Below are 22,819 nucleotides of genomic sequence, written 5' to 3'. Positions count from 1 at the left end.
AGCCATGCCTGTGGTGATGTGACTATGGACCTCAGGCAGTGGTTGAAAAAGACTAACCTGTTGGGTTGATTTGGGCCATGGTGGAACCGTTCAGCCGATTATCGCCGTCATGTTCTTATGCTGGATGAACCTTATATTTGATCTGGAATGGGGACCGGCACAGGGGGACCAAGACTTGAGTCTCCATGTGGCTTCATAGTTAGGCAGTAGTGTCCACTGGATGAAGCTCATGGCGCCCCCTGGAATTGAACCCTGGTTCCCCATGGACCGTTCCCACACGCGGCCAACCGAGCCCTTCAGCTGCTCACATCCATCATCTGCTGACTTATCTAATATCAGTAAGTCATTTTAGGGTCACGTCATTAAAAAAACAGATTAAACGCCAAAATATAATAAAAGCATATAGACACTTTTTCAAAATATACCCAAAAAGGTGAAAAAAAAGGGATTGGAATTGAGCTGTAAATTGGGTTTTGTAGACACCAACTTGTGAATCACTCAGCTTTCATAGTGAATCGTGCATCGGTTCAGAGAGCAGAGGTTGTTCATAAAACCCCTACATAATGAACATAGCTGTCTGTCCATGGAACTATGCATCATTATACTATTCTGTAGCCGTTTTAAATGTCCTGCTTGTTGGGGTTTTATTCTTTGGTTGGGTTATAGCCGATGACCAGCATCCACAGGTCTGTCTTTAATGTACCAGAATTACTTTAAAAGTTTCAGTTTACTGCAGGCAGGTCTCCAGAAACCCGCCAGCACCTGCTGTTTGACTTAAACGTGACATTCACAAAAGCAGCGTTCAGTAAAGTCGCTGATCTTCATCAACCGAGCATCAGGGAGAGCAGCCGTCCTCTGAACCCTACAAAATCATTGAAAGCGTAAAACAAACACGTCTTAAAATGAAAGCAGAAACTGAAAGAAGCACCTTTAGGTCAAACCAACAACTGAAGAGGAAGCAACGAGTCACGCCTCACTTTTTAAACAAAAAGAAAGTTAAAAAAAAATCAGTTTTTATTAAATTTGAAGTTGTACACAAACTTTAGGTAAGAAATATACATATATACAACTTTATTAAAAATAACCAGAGACATTTACTGCTTTGGCACTTGAAGGTCCAGCTGGAGTAAGTGAGGAGGAAAGAAATGAAGATGATGAAGAACATTTGAACATCCGGTTGGTTCAATGCCAGACTGTTTAAAATGAAGACTGAAGCATTATACGGATTATTTCCTTCTAGTTCACTTCTTTAAAAAGACAGTCTTTAGCAAAAGCATGATGAGGGTTCACGGGTGAGCGCACGTCTGCGGCTGAACCCACCGTGTCAGGAACAGCCACACCAGCGGGCGGAGCCTCTCAGGTGCTCCGAAAGGTCAAAGGCGGAGCATCCTCACTATGAAATGCTTGTTGGATTGAGGCAGAGCGGTGGACCCAGACAGTGTTTGGAAATGAACTTTGGTGAGGAAAGTATTGATGATTCTCAAACTTGACTGCAACAAATACTTGAGGCTTTTTACCAACAAACGAGCCAAACAGCTGAGATCAGCAGAATTCTCCCCAGAACCAACTAACCAGCTGGTTAGGACAAGAATCACAGAGGCAACGATCGATGACCTTCATGAAGTACGACTCTGAAGTGCTGCGAGAGTCGTGACTGTTTAATCTTCAGATTTTAGGCCACTTATGAGCCTCTGGAGGGAAACTGAAGCAGACGGAGACCAAAGTGATGCTCTGTAGCACACTTTGCCTCCTCCTCAGCCTCTCTTCACTCCCACTTGTACAGTTTGAGCATCTTTTCTGTAAGAGTGGCCAGAAAATGCTCTCCGTTGACATAGAAGGGGTTTATGTCAAGCACCGGCAGGTCGGCTGGAAGTTTCTGAAGCAAAGAGCCAGAGCCGGCATCCCAGATCTGAGAATGACAACAGCAACAAAAGCTTGGTGTCAGGACTCTGCAGACCACCTCTGTGCCCCCTCTGCCTGCACAGGGATGACTCTTTAAAAGCAGACGTCACCTTTGCAGCTTTTTCAAAAAGTCTAACATGTTTTCAGCGTACAGTGCAGCAGGACAGGAATGTCAAAGAGCAGGCTGACAGTTGGCAGAAAACCTTTTGAAAAAGCTGTATTACATACGAACATTTCAGTCACTTCGTGTTCCTTGTAGTTTTTGAATCACATTTCTTTTCTGTTCTACAGTCTCATTTTGGGCCGATAGAAGTTAGATTTTAATTATTAGTTTAACGTTTGAAGACAGCACTGCAGTCAGAAGAAAATAGAAACGAATAAATGATGGCAGCTGAAGCTGATCAAACATGCAGAAGTATGACTAACCAGAAGAGGATTAATAATAGTAATAAGAAATCCAAATGAATGATTTTCTTAAATTAACAAATAAATCACAGTTACTTCGCTGTGTTTTGTAATTCAGACTAAGGCCCAATCTGATTTGTTCTCTTACCCCCCCCCCCCCCCCCCCCCCCCCGGCTTCTCCCCCTCCCTCCAGTTGCAGGGGCATTTTTTGAATGGCTGTTGCGTGTCGCGCTGTAGAAATGCATTTCTTCATGGGGGTGTGAAGAGAGGCAAATATAAGTCCTGACTTTTTGTTTTTGCATGATTTTTCAAAGATATAAACTGATTGTGTTACGTCTTTTCTGAGCGCCCGCAGCTCCGCGCTAACGCCACTGAGCGGCGATTATTGATGACGTCATCGAGTGGGAGGGACGTCTGAGTTCTTTCTAAAACTCTCCGTTTGGAGGGCTACATGTAGCGGGTAGGGAGAAGCCGTAGGGTAGGAATTTGGATTTGTCCTGAGAGTCCAACTTTTTGAGATTCCACTGTGTGAACGATGATCTGAAGTGTTAAAGATGCTAACATTGCTGACAGAAAGAAGCAGAGCTTTCACTGAAGAGCGTAAAAACGTCCCGAACAAATGACCCCCTCTGTGTGGGGAATCACAGACTCGTCCCGTTCAGGAACCTGAACTTCACACTGCAGGTCACGAGGCCACAGACGGGACGTACCATGGTGGAGTTGGAGGCCTCGTCTCCAGCACAGACCAGCGTCCCGCTTCCAGCTGGACTCTTGAAGACAGCGTTTTTGGTGAGCAGCTTGCAGGATGAGCCCCCGCTGAACGTCTGCACTGGGGAGCAGGAGCAGCTGGGCAGCTGGCTGCTGTCCTGCTGAGGGCTTCGCGTCAGAGACATCAGCACACAGCGCAGAAAAGGGTTGGAGCGTCCTGCAGCAAAGAGCACGGTCAGGTAAAACAGTTCTCTGCTGCACAGACCCCCCAGAGTCATCAGGAACCTCATGAGAGGAGACGTCAGGGATTTTCACAGTAGAAGCTGCTGTTTACCCCAAATTAGGGGTGGATGACTAATCTATTAATTTGAATTTGTTGCGTTAGATCAGGGATCCCAAATCCCCGGGCCTCCCTTAGTACCGGCCATACACTGTGATTATTTACATTTTTTTAATTTTCTGGTACTGAAGGTAGTTTTATTTTGAAAAACTACCCGTCTGTCCTGACTTTAAGCAGCTGCTCGAACCGCTAAGCTAGCAGCTTAAAAGCTAAACAAAACCCAAACGATTAAATGTATTTGGGAAGTTTTTTTGGAGAGAAATGAGTCAAAGAGGAAACCTGCTGATCCCGTTCATCACTTTTTCAGGAAGTATCGCTTAAAATTTGGTGCTGATCTGTCGAGAAAATACATAGATCGATCGATAGATTTGCTGCTGGGTGTTCGTTAAAAAGTGATATACCACAGGATAACCACACGGTGAAAAAAGAAGTTCCGGTCACCTAGCTTAAATGTTTTGTATCACTGCGCCGGCTTCAAGAATGAAGTACTAAAAACTGGTTACTATTTATTTCTTTCGTAAGTGACCATGGTATAAGCGGGTTGATGGCCTTTGAAATATGCCTTATCACTTTTTAACGCACTTCGCAGAAGCAACCATCCTCAAGCTTCCACGAAGTGCGTTAAAAAGTGATAATGCACACTTCGCCGGCCATTAAGCCTTACATTTACAAGTCTACAAATATAAACTGTAATAAAGAATTTATGAAAAGTGCGTACAAAAATTGTGTGTAAACATATCAGCATAAAGCTGAGGAACACAGCCTCTAATCTGCATTATGTTTTAGGAAAACGGTAAGAAGTTACACAAAATGAGTGCCAGCATTGAATTTGTGTACATTAACAAAGATTTGTTAATGTGTATTGAAAAGGGAGCTAAAGGAATGTATCACAAAAAAATCCAAAGAAAATCTGTGTGTGGGAAAAATTGTTTTGGCTTCTGTTAATGAGGTTAAGGCCTGTTTGGTTCTATACCGACCGCTTGGTGGTTGAGTTCCTTAGAGCAGCACAGACAGAGCTGTCTGCTTATTGCTCTGCCTCTGAAACTTTCAATGTTTGAGGTAAACTTTTCAGTCATTCTGATGAGCAAAGTCAAAATGCCAGTATCAGCTATGGAAGGTCTAACATGGCTGTGGGTGGGGCTTTACTAGTCAGAGCACTTGCTGTCAGACACTCGTGACTTGTGTTTCACAGCTTCTCTGTTGAGCTTCTGCCACTGGGGGGGGTCCCACAGCATATGACAGTGTGGGGTCTCACCTGGCCTGTATGTGACGAGACAGTGTCTGCTCTCAGCTTCCACTTGGATGTCGATGCAGCCGGCGTTTTCCAGCGGGAGAACATGTGGCCTGTAGGTGGCCTCATTCACCTGCTCCCAGAAACACCCGCCCTCCAAAGAACCAGCGATCAGCCCGCCACAGGGGAACGAGGTGGATGCCGCTCTTGGGACATAGCACAGAGAAGCCACGGGACACCTGGAAATGTCAGAGTGCAAAGGTCAGGCGGTACCTGGAAACGGCCAGCCCCCTGAATGCAAACGGGCGAGGAGAGCGACGGTACCTCGAGCACGCCGGCAGCAGCTCCTGGACGTGGGTGCTGGTGTCCCTGGTGTCATAAAGGAGCACAGAGCCGTTGCTCAGGCCAGCGTAAATGTAGTTACTGTTGTCCAAACACCAGCAGCAGCTCCACACAGGCTTCCCCGCGTTGTAGGTCTGAACCACCGTGTTGGTCAGCAAACTGCAGAACACGCCAACTTGTGAGGAAAACAGTCTGCACGTCTGTTCTTCCCAGCTGCTGGGTTCAAACGCGTACTGTCGCACATGTCGCAGCTCAAACGGCAGCAGACCTGCGCCAACTTTAACCATCGTCTCTACTCTGTTGTCAAAGGAATGTTTCAATAAGAATGAGTCCAGGTCAACCACTGCTTTTCCTGTTAAGAATGTCACAAACAGACCCCTAAAACCCATTTACAGGCAGTATTAGAACTACTCTTAAGCATGTTTATGCATTAGGAGGAGTCTGAGAGTCTGAAAACTGAATGGAGCAGCTGGACCTGCATTTGCATCACCAGTGCTTCATCTGATGAAGACCTTGGTGCAGCAACCTGCAACAAGTGCAGGTTAGCCCGTCGGCGCTGACACTGCTCTGTGCTCCTCCCCTGCACTGTACTTTGTCATGTATGAACTGGAAGCAGACTTCAGACTCCAGCTTTGGCTCTTCTCCCTATGAAGGCCATAAATGTGACGTGGAACAAACTACTGAGTGTGCGTGTGACTGCATGGTGGAGAGTTCATCTGGAGCAGAGGTCAGCAGCGTTTAGAACAACATCACCAACTACAATGTGAACTCCCATACAAAGACATGTTTCCAATAGATGTGAAATGCTGTTGAATTCACAAACAGCAGGTCAAAATGCTTTTATAACCACATTTTGGCATCAACTCCAAAAGTGCTTTCAATGTTGCACAAGGAAAATAGGTCAAAGTTGAAATAGTATTACAACTATGTTTGAAACCAAAAGTACTGCATTTGTGTTATGTCAGAACTTAAGGAACAGGACTGGGTTCTTTAGAACAAAATACCATCAATATTTCCAAGAACTTTACCACCATGAACATGAACAAAATAGGCATAATTTGGTTTATTCATCTTTTGTTCCGTTATGAGACTAAAGCTAAGTAACTTCATGCGAGCTCATTTTGTGATGGGGCCTTTATTGTAAGTAAAATGAAATGTTTTTACGTTTTGGTTAGTTTGATGGTTATTATGACATACAATTTTCACAATTGGACAGTGTCCCCCCCCCCCCCCCCCCCCTCAGTAAATGGAGGAGATCAGCTGTAGTTTTCATTTGAAAACGTCTCCACATTTCATGTTGACATTTGGCAGAACAGACAGGAAGTCTGACTTTGATCTGACCATGCTTGGTTATTATTCAATAAACTGAACTTATAACTTCAAAGCTATCAGCCGCTGTGACGCCATAAACCAGCTGTGCGGTCATAAACAGCTGGTGGCTCCACTTTCACACTCACGCATGCGTTCATGTTCCATCCACAGACGCTTGTTTTACGCTCCCACTTATTTTACTGGCAGCGGTTTCAAAAATACAGAATCATTAATACGTCTTCATTTCATTTTAGTTCCTATGAAGCGCATCCATTTATATGGTCTGTTCATGAAGGCAGTATTTGTAGCTCTAGGTGGGCGGGGTCACAGTGACAGCACTGCATGGTTGGACCGTGTCCTTGTGACGCCATAGAGGGGACAAAAAGATCATTGTGAGAAAAGACCATCACTCAAACCCCAAACCTGATTTTTCTGCTTCAAATCTGAAAGATAAAAACAGATCAAGTGCATTTTGTTGCCACGCCCCGCGTGCCACGTCTTTCCCTCCCCGTGCTGCGCACGTGTGCCCCAGGTCGGCGTCCTCTGATCTATGGTATAATCTCCAATTAGACAGATGGAAAGTTGCTTTTCCATGTGCTGAAATGCCAACATTTGATGTTAAACCAGTAAAGCTAACATTTCCCACGGCACACTAGTGTGCTGCGGCACACTGGTTGAAAAACACGGCATCAGACGACGGTGGTCGTACAGTAAGTCCAACACAAACGGGTGATTGTGGTACCTGGTCAGTTTGATGGTGTTGTCCAGCGCCGCCGACAGCAGCAGGCTGTCGTTGCGCGTGTTGAAGGACAGACCCCGGATCTGCTTGCTGTGGATGGGAACGTACTGGCTGGTCTTCATGTTCACCACACTCAGCTTCTTCACCCCACAGCCTGCACACACGGTCACCGCTTAGTCTGGATCCTCTGAACAAGTTCCATACAAACAAACACAAAACTTCTGCCTGTGGGACAGACTTAGCAACATCTGGGGGTTTTCAGGAACAAGGGGGCAATCTCACCAGGCACCAGAGTGGAGTGGGGGGAGGGCTGTGAGGCCAGCAGGCAGCTCAGCGGGTCACAGTAGGCCAGAACCCTGCAGCCACCCGCCTGAGACACCAGCACCGCCTTGGAGAAGCTATACTGAGCTGCCCTGGAACCATCCACCCTCTGGGACAGACTGAAGGGGAGGGAGGCTGATGAAGAAGAGGAGGTCGAGGAGGGAGCAGAGCTCCTGCCAGTCTGGGCTATCAAGGCTCTCAACTCCTACACAAAAGAGAAGGAACCTTAAAAACTCTGTTTCTTAAATCCACAGAGAAATGAAAAATCCAGGCTCTAAAATCACTCAAAGTTTTCTGTCTGATGAGCTGAAAAGAGCCTTCATCCCCACTGAGGAGGAGCACGGCCCTTGTTCTTCACAACAAATACTGCAGGAGGTTACAAAACCATGTTCTTCAGGTTCCGTCTGCAGCCGACGGACCATAGGCGCTAGCATCAGATCTCTAAAGACGGATGACTCTATAGCAGGGCCGCTCATTCCTGGTCCTGGAGATCTACCCCCCTGACTGTTTTCCAGTCTCCAAGTCCTACTAGCTGCTGATGAGCTCAATCAGACGTCTCCTCATTCTGATTGACTGAACACACCTGGTCCAGGTAATCAGCAGCAAGCAGTGCAGGGAGAGCTGGAAAACAGGCAGGGGGGTAGATCTCCAGGACCAGGGATGAGCAGCCCTGCTCTGAAGAGTCCGAGGAAGGCGGGGGAACAGAACCAACACACTCCCTCTTTCAGCCCACCTTTTGTGTTCTGCTGTAACGCTTCTTCTGGAACGTTTACAACATCAGAAAACTGTGGCAGTTTAGCCATTTAAGAAGAAAGGAAAAGATCAAGAATAATAAAATCTGTCTCCTTCTGGGCAGCCTACATGTCCGTCTCTAAGCATCAGTTTTCCCCCCGTGTCTCACACAAACAGACTTGTTCTGATCCAGAGGTTCCAGGTTTTCTTTCGTCCTGACCATCAGGTCCCTGCAGCTTTGTCCTGACCTTCTCCTTGAAAAACGTGGAGGTTTAAAAGCATCCAGCTTTCACCCAGCGGCCAATGCAACAGCACTATGTCAGCGACGTCAGCCCCCAGCGTTCTTCTGCCTCCGGTTCTGACAACAAGCAACCCCCCTTTGCTGCACCGCAGCATTTCGCCTCATTAAGGGGCGTGGGATTTATACACCCCCGGGGGTCACTTTGAAACAAACAGCAGCAGCAATGACTGACTGTGTCTGCGCTCGTTTCTACATTGACTTAAGCGGCTCTTCAGCACAACCATGGAAGAGGACGTCAGAGGAAACTTGCTGGTGAGAGCAGCAGACTGATACCTGCAGCTCCTGCTGTGCATGGCCATACTTGGTGGTGACCACCTGCAGCTTGAGCTTGTACTGAGCAGACTCCAGCTCTGCCTTCCTCCTCAGAGACTGTTCCTGCTCCAGAGACCTGCACAGACACAAACACACAACATGAGCCAAGTCTCAGATACAGCTCTGATGGATGTTATGCTTTCAGTCACTTCAGTAGACTCTACTTTATAATCAGGCCATGCGTTCTTGTAGAAGCTTAGCAATCATGAGTTTCTCATCTATTACAGTTTCTGGCAGTTTTCTGCTTCACCTCTGTTGACAGAAAACTGAAAATCCAACTGCTTTTGGTTGATCTAATCCATTTGCATTTCAGAGTCCAGTTTAAATTCTGGCTCTTAGAGAAAATCCTTTTGCTTTGAAAGACGGTCTGATTGTGAACTCCTCCTTCAGATCAGTTCTTTAGATGCAGCTTTGCTTCATGCCAGAGCAGCAGGCCTACTGTGTTTGGGAATAAAAAAATGTAGACAGCTAACTTTTTTAGGCTCTCCTGCTCCGAGTTATCCAGGGCTCTCAGTTTTGGTGCGTACAGCAGCACAATGTCTGACCGCTTTGCCTTCTTGTTGCACTGAAATCACACAGGGAACACATGTTTACCATAGAAACAGGTTCAATCTTTCCACGACACTCTGGGTTTCTGCGGGGTTTCTGACCTGTGGGCATTTGGCAGCAGATCCCTGAGCTTTCAGCCAGCGGTGGATGCAGGTGTAGCCAAAGAGATGTCCGCAGCGCAGAGCAGACAGTCTGTGCTCGCCCGCCGTCGTCCAGGACTCGAAGCAAATGGTGCACGTGTCGCCTTCATTCTCCTCAGGACTGGATGACTGGACCTGGGACGTCTAGAAGAAGACACAATGACAGTTCGGGGGGGAATATGATCCACTGCTGTGTTTTTCAGCAATTTTAATCTGACACACACACGACGAACTCTGAGGCCTGCATGAACTGTGTGTTAATGCTTCTGACTTTAAAAATAAAAATGGAGATCACTGCCATGAAGGCAACAGTGAGGCAGACATGCAAGAATAGGATTACCCGGCAGTCCTGAACGGTCCCCTCGGTTCTTTCACTGTCAACGACTGTGGCAGAGACTGTGCAAAGAGACAGAGAGGGTATTTCACAGCATTAGCATGCTTCTGACAACAGGAGGGGAAGATCCCAGCTTCAGTTTTGATGCCACTCACTGGACGCACTGGCCTCCTGTGGCTCTGCCTGCTGAGGGGTAGAAGCAGAACCACCAGGTTCCACATCCTGAGCAGCATTGGATGTCGACTCCTCTCCTCGCCTTTCCTCGTCCTCCTCAGACTCGCTGACCTCGGTGGTGCTGCCGGACTCCGGCTCCGCCATGCTGGCCGCTGGCGCTCGCAGATGGAAGTCTGGGAAGCCCCTGGAGGGGCCTGCAGTCTGGCTGGGATAATGCACGCGGAGGCCCTGCCTGCAGCACAGACGCCACAACGCTGTCTATCCCAGAGGCGGGTGGTGACACATTCAACCAGTTACACTTCATCTGCACCTCTATGTAGACCAAGAGGGGAAAAAAGCCAAGTGTTCAACTCATTTCTTTGGATATTTTGAGGAAAAAAGAATTCCCAAATCAATCGCTACTTTTTGTGTCTGATTTCATCCATTTAAATTCAATTTTACTCATGTTCCAGCTCACAAACGAGTCATTTGCTCTTTGGAAGACTACTGTTTCCTTTTAATTCAATGTAAAGGACTGCTGCTTTGAGTTGAGCACCACCTTCTCTTGATCCAGCTCAGCCCTACAACTCTTTCCTAAAATTCACACTGGACGATCTTTCTGAGTGAAATCGGCTAAAAGTTCAGTTTCCAGGATAATCTGTTTAGCTTAGGCCAGGATCTGCAACCTTCAACACCTAAAGAGCCATGCGGGCTGATGTCTCACAGACCACAGGAGGAGCCCAAAGTCTCACTTCACCCTTTAGAAAAATTAGACACTGACACGTAGTTATGCTATTGCATCGGCCGCCATGATAAAAATAATTCACATTTCTGAATAATTAAATAAAAGACATTTATTGTCTTTAACCAAGAACCAAAATGGAGGGCTAAAAGAGCCACATGCGACTCTGAAGCTGCAGGTGCTGCGGCTGTATGCGTGTTCTGTAGCTCATCCATGAGCGTTTGTAGTCCAGCTACACACGTCACTTATGTTGATCATGAAGCTGTGAATTGAGTCGAGTCTTGAAAGATGTAGTTACATATTTAGGTATTACCATAACCAAAGGACTACCTTCAAGACCAAAACATAACCTTTTTAATTAAAAAATGAGTAGTGTAGTGTTATGAAAGCCTTCCCATCAGGTCTACTTCACCTAATGGCCTCCTATATGACGTATCAAGTTACAAATAAAATACAGCCTCCCAAGGCAATTATTGGCATTGATATCTTAAATAAAAAATGCAAACTAAACACATACGTAACACTATGTGTGGAAAAAACACCATGCTTAAAGGTGTCATTTACTGGAATAATATCTTAACCGATATTATTGGAATGAAGCGTGGTAATTACCTTAAAGGTTCTGCGTTAATAATAAAATATAACTTAAATAATATTTATCCAACAAATATGTGCATTGCCACTTTACCTGATTTTGATAATAACTGGAGTTTTTGCAAAAACTCCCTTGAATCTATACTCCACCTTTTCTCTCATTCTGTATTTCTTCTTAGCCCTGGAACCCACTGGAATTTATTGAACATAAACTTTGAACATAAAATTACATATCTCAGCTTTGATATTAAATACACAAAAATACTATTAATTTATTACCTTTAATTTATTACCTAAGGGCACTTTATACATGTTCTGTAAATGTGTTTATGCTCAATAAAGTTTATATAAATAAAATAAAGTTGGATTACTAAAATGCAAAAAAGGAGGTAGGACAGATTTGATCCGTTTACCTCTCTTTGATTTGCCCCCAAACCCTCATCTGTGAAGCTGCGAGTACCTTAGCCTCCTCTGAATCGGCGCCCCCTGACTGGCTGGAGGTGCGACAGCCGCTCCACCCACGGCCCTCTGGCTGAACGCCCAGGTGGAAGGTAGCCTCACAGGCGTTTGAGCTGCTCTTTGCTCTTCTTCGTCATCTTCGTCCACTTCTGTGCTGCTACCAGAGTCTGAGATGCTGCGAGATTCAATGAACTCTTCAGGCGGGGGAGCAATTTCCAGCCCTTCAGCTAGCACATCCACAGCAGAGTCCACCTCCATGGCCTCCATCTGCTCTCTGGAAGCGGAGGAGAAAGCCGTCAGACACGCCCGTGAAACTCGGATCCCCACAGCCAAACCAGGAGAGCAGTGAAGGCAACTCCATGTGAAAACGGGATAAGAATGGGACTACATTTTTACAGTACACCCTTTAACAAAAGGGTAGATTCATTTCACTGCACCATCATTTTACAGGTAACTTACTTAGCTTTAAAAACTTTTACTCTGCTAAAAATCATATCTAATAACTTTTGCACCATTGAATCTACAGATGCAGGATGATTTGCATGAAAAGTAATTATCATTATCGTTCTGTAACAAAGCTCAGCGTCGACTGTTCAACCCGCAGAAATTATACAACGTTCTTCCAGCAATATTTAAAATTTTAAGACAGCATGTGAAGAAGTGGATGCTTTAAAGGGCCTATGTCCCGCTTTTCCAAAGCCTTTCAGACTGAACTATATCCATGTAAATGATAACATATCACCTTTGACACACTAAAGAACAATTTTTAAATTAAATAATAACCAATCTGCTTCCTGCTCTGCTCCATACTGATGCATCAGCCCCTGGGAAACGACCCCTGCTATACCCCCTGCTACACAGAAGCTGCTGGAGTTTATTCAAGCCGGCAGGGGCACGACGGCAGAGACAACGGCTGGAAGGTCCCATTAGCCCGGCGCGGCGTTAACCAAAGGCCGGCACGGCGTTGACTGAAACCCGGCGTGGCGTTCACTGGAGCCCGGCGCGGCGTTCGCCGGAGCCCGGCGCGGCGTTAACCAGAGGCCGACGTGGTGTTTACCAGAGGCCGGAGCGGCGTTCACCAGAGGCTTACGCGACGTTGACTGAAGCCCGGCGGGGCTTCCTTAACACAGCGGAGCAACCATGCTGGAAAAGCTTTCTGTGAATGGTGAGATGGCTAGCTTAAATTGCATCTGTGACCAAACAAACCAAACTATTGCAAAGCTAAAGGAACAAATACATAAACTAACAGCAGAGCTAAAAGTAAAGGAAACACTCCTTGAAAGCGCTTTTGGAGTAGCTTCCAAACAGTCGAGAGTGATCCTTGAACTGTCGGCTGCCCAGGACACTCTTCCTATGGACTCTACAGAATGTGCTCGGCCTTTTTCCTGCTCCACACCAAGGAATCATCCATCCTGGACTGAAGTGGTTGTCAGAGGCACAAGGAGAGCCCAGATAAGGCAGACATCGCCTCCCCATCTTGCACTGTCCAACCAGTTTGATGTGCTGGCGGAAGACGAGGCGGCCATCTATACTCCTGGGGGGCCTGGTGTGCAACATGATCCATCTCCCACTACGTTGGTACTGACGTCGGCCCCCCCTAATGGTGCAGGGAGCAATGATAATGGGGGGGCAAAGATAGCTGCTCCATCCACCTCTTACAGTGCCAGGATGAGGGAACAATCCACAAAAACATCCCAGACATCAAGTGGTGACACTGCCCCTGCCCACCGGAGGATCAAGCTCCTTCAGGATGCGGTGGCCAGGCGGTCTGTTGGCCTCCGGGACCAGCCACCATTGGTCCAACCCGGAACTGTGCCCCCAGCCCCAGGAGCAAAAGCAAAGGACCAGGAGGGAGTGACTGCTCCGGCTGAGGCTTGTTCCTCTCAGCCCCAACCACTATTCCCCCCAACCACCCTAATTGTTGGTGACTCTATAATCAGGAATATAAGGTACATCAATGCCATTACCAGATGCTTCCCTGGGGCCAAGGTGAAGGATCTTCTTCAAGAGCTTCCTGAGGTTCTGCTTTCCCTCCCAACCAGTGTCATTCGGATTATAGTTCACATTGGAACCAATGAGACAACACTTCAACAATCCGAAATCACAAAAAGGGAATTTAGGGAACTTTTTACTCTTTTATCCAATACTGGGAAATATGTTTTTATTTCCGGACCTATTCCCACACTTACTAGAGGATCTACACGTTTTAGCAGGATCCTCTCCCTCCACTCCTGGCTGCTGTCCACCTCCCATACGCACAGGTTTGGTTTTATTGACAATTTTAACCTTTTCTGGAATCGCCCCTCTTTTTACAGACCAGATGGACTTCACCCTAGTCTACTTGGTAGCACACATACTGTTCATTGTTTTAAAGAGGATTGACTGCCAGCTTCCTTAACTTCTCCAGAACCTGAACCCGGGTCACACCAAATCTCTGTTCTTCCCCTAGGCCCCCTTCATGGGTTATTATCCAAACCCCCAATAACACCTGCCACGCTTCCCATACAAACTATAATAACAAACCGATCTACAACTCAATTAAAAACTTCTAACAGGAATTATAAAAACCTAAAAGCAATCCATATCCAAAATTTGAATACCCTTCATGAACCTGAAAACAATAATATGCTTCAATTGAATCTGGCACTTTTAAATGTACGCTCACTATCAAACAAATCATTTCTTATCCACAACTTAATTTTAGATCATAACCTAAATGGCCTGTTTTTAACAGAGACTTGGAATTGTGGTTCTACTGGTTCACTGTCTGAAGCGACTCCACCCCTTTTTTACTTCACAAGCAAAGACAGAAAACAGGGTAGGGGTGGGGGAACTGCTGCTATCCTGTCTGCTTTTATCAGTTTTACAGACAAATTGTTTCATGAATATACATCTTTTGAATACCAGGCCATTGTTTTTAATAATCCCACTGTGTTGTTTTTGATAGTGTATAGACCCCCAAAGTGTAACTCATCTTTTAATTCTGACTTTGCAGAGCTGCTTTCAATTATACACTTAGATTTTAGTAGAATAATTATTTTGGGTGATTTTAACCTGCATGTGGACAACCCATCGGACCCATATGTCCAAGAGTTTTTAAACACTTTAGCAACAATGGATTTTACTCAGCATGTCAGTGTTCCCACCCACAACAGGGGTCACACACTGGATCTTTTAATCACTCATGGCCTGATGGCCAATGTGACCTCTGTTGTGGATGTTGGTATTTCAGACCACTCGTGTGTGTTTTTTACTATCAAAGGCTCTGTCACCCAAAGACTTCCAAAGAGAACTGTTAGAACGCGTTGTCTACACCCTGAAGTGGCTGCAAATTTCACCTCACATCTGGAACACAGCCAACCAAACACACTAAGTTTGTCTGTTGATATATCTGTCCAAAACTTCAACAACAAGCTCATATCAATAATGGACAAAGTCGCTCCCTTAAAAATAAAAACGGTCAAAGCCAAAGCACCCCCTCCTTGGAGAACAGAGGAAACCAAGAGACTTAAGAAAATCTGTAGGGTTGCTGAACGAAATTGGCGCAAAACAAAACTAACAATTCATTACCAAATCTTTAAGGAAAAACTAACCCAATACAACAAATTTATTAAACATGCAAAGCAGGAATACTATTCAAAATTAATAGCTGACAATATTTCTAATCCAAAGATTCTTTTTTCCACCATTGACAGACTAATCAATCCGATCTCTTCCAGCCCATATTCTACTCTTAGCAGTTTAAAATGTGAGGAGTTTGCAGTCCACTTCACTGATAAGATAAATAACATTAGATTTAATATCACCCAACGACCACTAACAGTTCAGTCTGATGCATTTTGTTTGCCTTTTAAGAACACACTAGAGAGTTTTGTCTTGATTGATGCTGCAAAGCTTCGTAAAGTGATTTCCCAACTTAAGAGTAAAACCTGTTCTCTGGATCCCATCCCCACCTCTCTTTTTAAGTCTGTGTCTTTATCCTGTGAGGAGGAACTCCTGAACATCGTCAATCGCTCTCTTTAGACTGGGATCTTTCCCACATCCTTAAAGACTGCTATAGTGAGACCCACTCTGAAGAAGAGCGGTTTAGATGTTTCAGATCTAGATAATTACCGGCCAGTGTCAAACCTGCCATTTTTAAGTAAGATTTTAGAAAAACTAGTTTTTATCCAACTAAATGATTTTATTAATAAAAATAATATTTTAGAAAAATTTCAGTCTGGTTTTAGATCACATCACTCCACAGAGACGGCGCTGGTCAAGGTTATAAATGATCTCAGGTCCAATTTTGATGAAAAGAAAACATCTGTTTTAGTATTGCTGGACCTGAGTGCAGCCTTCGACACAGTTGACCACTCCATTCTTCTAAACAGACTGCATGACATGGTTGGGATCACTGGAACTGTGTACAGCTGGTTTGAGTCCTACCTCACAGGAAGAGATTTTATTGTCAGTGTAAATGATGCATCATCTGGGAGGCACGGACTGACATGTGGTGTGCCACAAGGTTCGGTCCTTGGCCCCACACTTTTTAACCTCTACATGCTACCGCTAGGTGATGTCATCAGGAGACATGGCATAAACTTTCATAGTTATGCTGATGACACCCAGTTATATGTGGCTGTGTCTCCTGATGACATGGGACCCATTGATGACCTTTTAAGTTATGTTTTAGATATTGAAACATGGATGGGAGAGAACTTCTTAAAGCTCAATCAAGACAAAACTGACATTTTAATTGTTGGTCCTGAAGCTGAGAGAGAAAGGGTCCAATCCTATTTATCAACTTTTAATCTGAATGTGTGCAATAAAGTAAAAAACCTCGGTGTGATTTTAGATGCAGATCTTAACTTTGAAGCACACGCAAACCAAGTTACAAAGACTGCATTTTATCATCTTAGAAATATTGCCCGAGTGACACCCTTTCTCTCACAAGCCAGTGCTGAAATATTAATCCATGCTTTTATAACATCTAGGATAGACTATTGTAATGCTCTTCTTTCTGGTGCTGAGAGAAATACTGTAAACCGGCTGCAGCTTGTTCAAAACTCAGCTGCACGCCTTTTAACCAGGACCAGAAAGAAGGAGCACATTACTCCAATTTTGAAGTCTTTGCACTGGCTCCCTGTCAGCTTTAGGATCGATTTTAAGGTTCTTTTATTAGTTTATAAAAGTTTACATGGAACTGGACCCTCATTTTTATCAGATTTACTTTTAGTCTATGACCCTCCCAGAGCCCTCAGGTCCACAGGTGCAGGTCTGCTAGTGGTCCCAAAGGTCAGAACTAAAACCCACGGCGAGGCCTCTTTTCAACACTGTGGACCTCGCCTGTGGAACAGCCTGCCTGAGGACGTGAGGGCTTCAGCCACTGTGGAGGTTTTTAAGAAAAAACTTAAGACACATCTTTTTAGTAAAGCTTTTACATAGTTTTTACTTGTCCACATGTTTTTATTTGATTTTATAAAATTTTAACAGCTAATTTTATTTGTTTTTATTTTAAAGGAGGGATGTGTATGTGTTGGGTTTTTGTGTGTTTTTATTAATTCATTTATTTTATTATTATTTGCATTTATTTTTCTTTATTTATTTTTCTTATTATTATTACATTCTTTTTACTTTGTTTATTATTTTAACTAATATATATATATTTTTATCTTATTTGTTTTATTTTTATTTTTTTTTCCTTTGGTAAGCACTTTGAGATGCTATGAAGCATGAAAAGCACTATACAGGGCTCGACATAGCCATTTGTCCGCTGGCCCGGTCCTGTTTTTCGAGCAGTGCGGACCACAAGACTTTACTTTTCACTTGTCCGCTCGGGCCACTAAAATATTTAACGGTTTATATATTCTTCACCTTTTTCAATAAAGTAAATTTTGCGAAAACGCGTAGATTTACCTCGTCTTCATAATTTAGTTTTTCTGCTAGTCCTGTGTTCAGACTTCAAGGGTTTCTATGGGAAACCTTTGATCACTTCTCCTTCTCTCCCGCCTGCGCGCGCGCGGCTTTCACTGCCGAGCACCACGCGGCACGCGCTCACTACTTTTTTTTCAAACTTTATTGAATGTAACAATTCAATACAAAACAATGTTAAACAGCAACAACGAAGGCACAAGCCAGTGGGTTATTATTACATTTGATTATAAATCCGACACCGTCACTGAAGAGAGACTGAAGCATGTCAGAGATGTGGAAGACATGGCAGGAATAGATAGGAATATGTTAGATGGAGTAATGGGTATAATTAGTAGTATGGACAGCAAGATATTTAATGAATGCATTGAAGATGAAACTGTATCCACTAAGCTTTAAGCTGAATGTCAAAGAATCAAAGGCAACTCCAAATACCTGAATCTCAGACTCAAATGCAGTAGAATGTTAAACTACTTAATTTAGTTTTTCTTTACAACACTGTAAGCAGTAAGTATTTCTAGTTAGCTGAATGATCTCAGTTAGACCTGCACAATATGAGGAAAACTCGCGATATGCGATATCAGAGATTAAAATTGCGATAACGATATAATTTGCGGTATATAAACAAACAGCAAAATAACCAAATAACCATTCCCAGTTTAAAAATTATACTCCAAATGAGCCACGTTGACATAGGTTACAAACATCTAACATAACATGGCTCCATCTGATTGGTCAACAATGTGAAGGCGTCCATCCGATTGGTCAAATGCATTAAGGGATTTATTTGATTCGTTAAATGGTTCAAGCTGCCATTAGATTGTTTTAACACATTTAAGGTTTATGATTTATTGCGATATTTGCCGTTAGAAGCAGCATGAAAACTTCTGAACTAGTGTTACCTACTACACTGCAGTGCTCTCTTCAAAACATCTGAAACAGACTAGAGCAGATTTAAGTTTGATATGCTCTATTTTTAGTCATTGAAAAGTGTATAAATAAGTGTCACCAGAATGCACCAAATTGCACCATATTAAAAGTTTCCGGGGGGGCATGCCCACAGACCCCCCTAAAGTTGCAAGCACCTGCGGAGCGGCGGGTCCCGCTATGCGCGGTGTCGGGCCAGTAACTTTCAGGCAGGGCCAGTAAGTTTCAAAAACTACTGGCCCTGTGGGCCAGTGCAAATTTCTGGGCTATGTCAACCCCTGCTATATAAATAAAGTTGAATTTGAATTTATTATTCTGAGTTCTTATTCCCACATATTTACATCCAAGATGCACATTGCGGCATTGCCCCGACGGACTTTACAACTACATCCAATCTAAATGTTGTTAGCATGTATTGGCCTCATCCTAACCCATCTTCCGGGTCCGTTCAGCCAAGAATAAAGCACTGGCTACACGGATTAAAAAAAACTATGAGCAGACAGGCCCTTAATAATAATCATAGCAATAATAAAAGCACATTTAGAAGATTGTCTCCTGTTGTTGAAGGATAGCTGCAGCCTCCCTCAACAGCTCTAGCACAGATGTCACCATGCTAAATTTGCCAGCTTTTGACAATCTCTTGGTCCACATTCTTCTACTCTTGCTTTGTCCCTCTTTTTCCAGCAGCCAACACGTGCGGTAGTGACAGAAGAAGAAGAAGACATCGCCCCGCCTCCCCCTGGAAATGCTGACTGGAAATGATTTATGCGACAGTTTTTGCGGGTGGATGTGAAAACGAAAAAGGCAATCCTCTCTTTGCATTATCGCGTTAATTATGTCACAGAAAGAGCGGTGTTGAAGGAGAAAATGAAAAGGCATTTTGGATGATTGATTTTTAATTTAAGTTTTACGACAACAAACGCAGCTTCATTGTGAGAATTAAAAAGCATTTCTGGTAATGACTTATTTTGAATTATGAGACACAAATGCTTCCATATTTTCCAACCCGGAAGCAAAATGACTCGATCTCTGAAGCTCCGCCTATCTCTCCTTGTGGGTGCCGCCCATTTCATGATGTCATCCTAGAGTCAGCATCAGCAGCGTGTGGTGTTTCGCCCATGAAAACAAACAAAATCCAAATGTTTCCAAAAATGGCTGTGCATATTGAGCATATAAAGGAAAGAGTTTTTGCCGATCCCCACCAGCTCCACGGAGAAAGTGTTCGTGTGTTAGCCACTGACTGTATAATACCTAACCCTAACCCATAGATCAGTGTTTTTCAACCAGTGTGCCATGGGAGATGGTCAGGTGTGCCGTGGGAAGCTCAGCTTCAGCTCTGTTTTCTGAAAAGTCCCGCCCCTTTCTCCACCAATCATTCTTGGAGGCTTAATCACACGTCATCAGTCTGACCAATCAGAAGTGGTTAAAGTCTTCACTTCCTTGTTCCGATTCTGCTCATAAAGTCTCTCAGTTCCAACAAAAATACCAGCTAAAGCTCGTCTTTAGTGGTGTAGCTTTCCACAGAATCCGGTATCGGACCATGGAACAAGTGAACAAAACAATGAAGCTCAGAGACGCGAATCTGTTTGCGTTCAGCGGCTGTTTGCACTACATCTCCCATGATGCATTTGGTTAAAGTGACAGCGTCTCAGCGCACAATGAGCCTCTCCTCTTAACGTCTTGAAACCACAACGAACACACAAACAGTTTTTAAACCTTCTAACTTAACTTTTATTACATCTTTTAGAAAAAAACAGCTGCAACTTCCAGCTTTTTCTGCCACAATTATCACAAAAATGCATGTGAGATTGCAGAGGGGCTGTAGATCAATACAGACTATGAGTTTCTCCTTTTTTTTTGGATGCTGGTGTGCTGCGGGATTTTCTGACAAAGTTAAAGTGTGCTGTGGCTCAAAGAAGGTTGAAAAACACCGCCATAGAAAATGCCTTGCTTCCGGTTGTAACCAAATGAAGTAAATTTAGTCGCCACCATGTTGGAACCAGGCGTCATCGGTAAGCCGTGATTGGTTCGTCCAACTGTTCAATGGCAACCACTCTCTCCAATCAGGAATGAGCATGTTAGAAGGCCTTCAGCTTTTTGGGTACTTCCTGTTTGGAATGTGAGGGAGGAGAAGGATTGTTTCGTGCAGTTCTCATTTACTGTCAATAGTGTTGACCTGGAGGGCGGACTACTTTATGGTTTTTCTTTGAGAGGAATAAACATTATAATTAGGCCTGCACAATTAATCGCAAATTTATCGTCATCGCGAGGGTCATTTGGAGAATAATATAAGGTACTTTGACTCTTATTTAACTTAAACATTAGCAGTAAAATGGTAATGTTTTTGTTGTTTTTGCTATTTGTTCATTTATCGCAAGTTATATCGTCATCGCAATATTGATCACTAATATCGCAAGTTTTCCTCATATCGTGCTGCCCTAATTATAATCAATAAATCAAATCAAATCAATGCTTTGAAATAAATCAATAAATGAAATCAATCAATAATACACTTAAAAGCTCCAAAAAGAAGATTTTGTAAGGACCTATATCTAGGTTCAGGTGAATTTTTCTTTGGTCTACTGTTTCTTTGGACTACTGTTAACTACTGCTTTATGAGTCATTTTCTTCTGAGGTAATGCTGCTGTTATTCGAGTTCATCTTCTCGATATACTTCACCTTCCTCTGCACACAAACAGCACAGCAGTGAGACAATGCCCTCTCCAGGCAGCTGAAAGACTCCTGATGGACGTCATGACATTTGTTGGGGGTCAAAAACCTCCGACAAGGCAATCCGACCAGCAACTGTAACCTGCCGATCCCCAGAGCGTGAGTGTCCGTCAGTCTGCTCGTGTTTACGGCAGCTTCGGTCGATCCATTCCGCACACGAGCGCCGCGGTTCGGCTAAGCATATACTCCAGACCGAGGTCGCACAGGCCTCTAACGGAAACAGTTCACCGGGCGCTTCCGCTTCATCTTTTTTTGTTTGTTTGTTTCTCGCTTCGGCTTCTCCGAGTGAAAACTAATAGTAACCGGGGGAGGACAGATAACCGAGCTAACACATTCCATAAACCCGATCGAAGGTCTCCGTTAGCTCTGAACGGTTAACTACGAAAATGCCACAGACCCCCACCAAAAACACCGGATATATTTGATTCCAGAGTTTTTAGTCAGAGCTGCATGCGGACACCAATGGTTCCAGGTCAAGGAGGCGCCCACATCGCGGTTACATTTCAATCCGTTAGCTTATTAGCAGCTAACGAGTCGGCGGCGGTTAACTTGACGGCTAAACCTCCGGAAGTTAAGCCACCAACCTGTGCGCGTTCAGCGGCTGCCGGTCCCTCTTCCAAGGAGCACACGGAGCGCCGTCATGGTGGTCCGGTAAAGGCCGAGATGATTGAGCAGTTCGCTGAGTAAAAGCTCGGACTGTAGTGGCCGCCGTGTGGAGTCGAATCTCCCGGCTACAGCACGCTCTGCCCGCCCATCTCACGGTCACGTGACCGACGAAGATCGTTAGTTGTTTGCATGACTCCCCACTCCCCCCAAAAAAGGTTACCACAACACACAAACACACAACACTGAGACGTGCGGTGAGGCCCCGACTCCTCTGGAGTCAGATTTACAATTGACAGAACTGAACATTTCACCATTCATCCAACAGCAGTAAACAGCTTATACGATACACACAAGAACACATTTGTCCTACAGAGATATATATTTTAATAGAAATGGGTTGAAAACTCTTCTTGTGTATAAATTATTCATATATACTGTAAACAAATCAAAGTAGAGACAGATGTGCTCAGCATACATTTCATTTTGACCCTCAGTGACTATTTCTGGTATTTTTCCAACTTCAGTTTCTGGTGCTTTAATCAGTTATCAAATGTTGTCTGTGAAAATGATCATAAAAATAATTATTTTAGGCCTAAAATTTAGTTTTCAAATACTTAATTTTTCCCCCCACTTACTCCCATGTTATTTAAAAAACAAAACAAAATTGAAAACCATGTTTGGCCTTACTTTTTGAGTACAAGCACCGATCCTTCTCCACAAAAAGCTCTATGGTCTGTTTGAAAAGTCTTCCTTATTTTCCTTTAGTTTAGTGAGTCTATGCTGTGCTGGAGAAAGATTGCACCAGTGTAGCTACAAAGCATCTGGCAGCTCACGTCTGCCCCCTGCTGGCGAGGCTCGCCTCATCATCGGCAGCCTTTTCTCTGCCCTTACAGTTAGCCCTGTGACTAAGGAGCCCCAAGTTGTTCAAAATTAAAAAAAATTAATATGAACTTGTACAATCAACGAATAAATCTCCCATAAATAAATGAAAAGATCATGACATTGTGGAAAACCTGCACACAGATTTT

At 44.2% G+C, this 22,819-nt stretch overlaps 2 protein-coding genes across 4 annotated transcripts in view; one reads left to right on the top strand and one right to left on the bottom strand.

Moving 5' to 3' along the window:
* Positions 1-977: 977 nt before the first annotated feature.
* rfwd3 (ring finger and WD repeat domain 3) lies at positions 978-22,062 on the bottom strand. Of its 3 annotated transcripts, none has more exons than XM_078948356.1 (13): positions 21,770-22,062; positions 11,617-11,889; positions 9,823-10,073; positions 9,674-9,729; positions 9,295-9,477; positions 9,118-9,209; positions 8,606-8,720; positions 7,261-7,504; positions 6,982-7,132; positions 4,911-5,087; positions 4,611-4,825; positions 3,018-3,232; positions 978-1,909 (listed from the first exon to the last, which is right to left on the bottom strand). In XM_078948356.1, the coding sequence occupies exons 2-13, from the start codon at positions 11,880-11,882 to the stop codon at positions 1,766-1,768; spliced, it is 2,109 nt and encodes a 702-aa protein (XP_078804482.1). In that variant the 5' UTR covers positions 11,883-11,889; positions 21,770-22,062; the 3' UTR covers positions 978-1,765. The 3 variants fall into 3 exon arrangements, with proteins under 3 accessions (XP_078804482.1, XP_078804483.1, XP_020559427.1); XM_078948357.1 differs by having other exon boundaries at positions 9,823-10,153; positions 21,770-21,923; XM_020703768.3 differs by lacking the exon at positions 21,770-22,062 and adding an exon at positions 21,135-21,273.
* Positions 21,146-22,819, top strand: part of LOC105354174 (uncharacterized) — a 34,246-nt gene continuing 32,572 nt past the window's right edge. Inside the window, exon 1 of the mRNA XM_078948361.1 lies at positions 21,146-21,284. The gene's annotated coding sequence lies outside the window, so the exon portion shown is untranslated. The remainder of the gene's footprint in view (positions 21,285-22,819) is intronic.

Source organism: Oryzias latipes, chromosome 6, assembly GCF_053564925.1.
Source record: "Oryzias latipes strain Hd-rR chromosome 6, Olatipes_Hd-rR_3.1".
NCBI lineage: Eukaryota > Metazoa > Chordata > Actinopteri > Beloniformes > Adrianichthyidae > Oryzias > Oryzias latipes.
The sequence above is the reverse complement of the archived record's forward strand: the minus strand, read 5'-3'. Positions and strand labels throughout refer to the sequence as shown.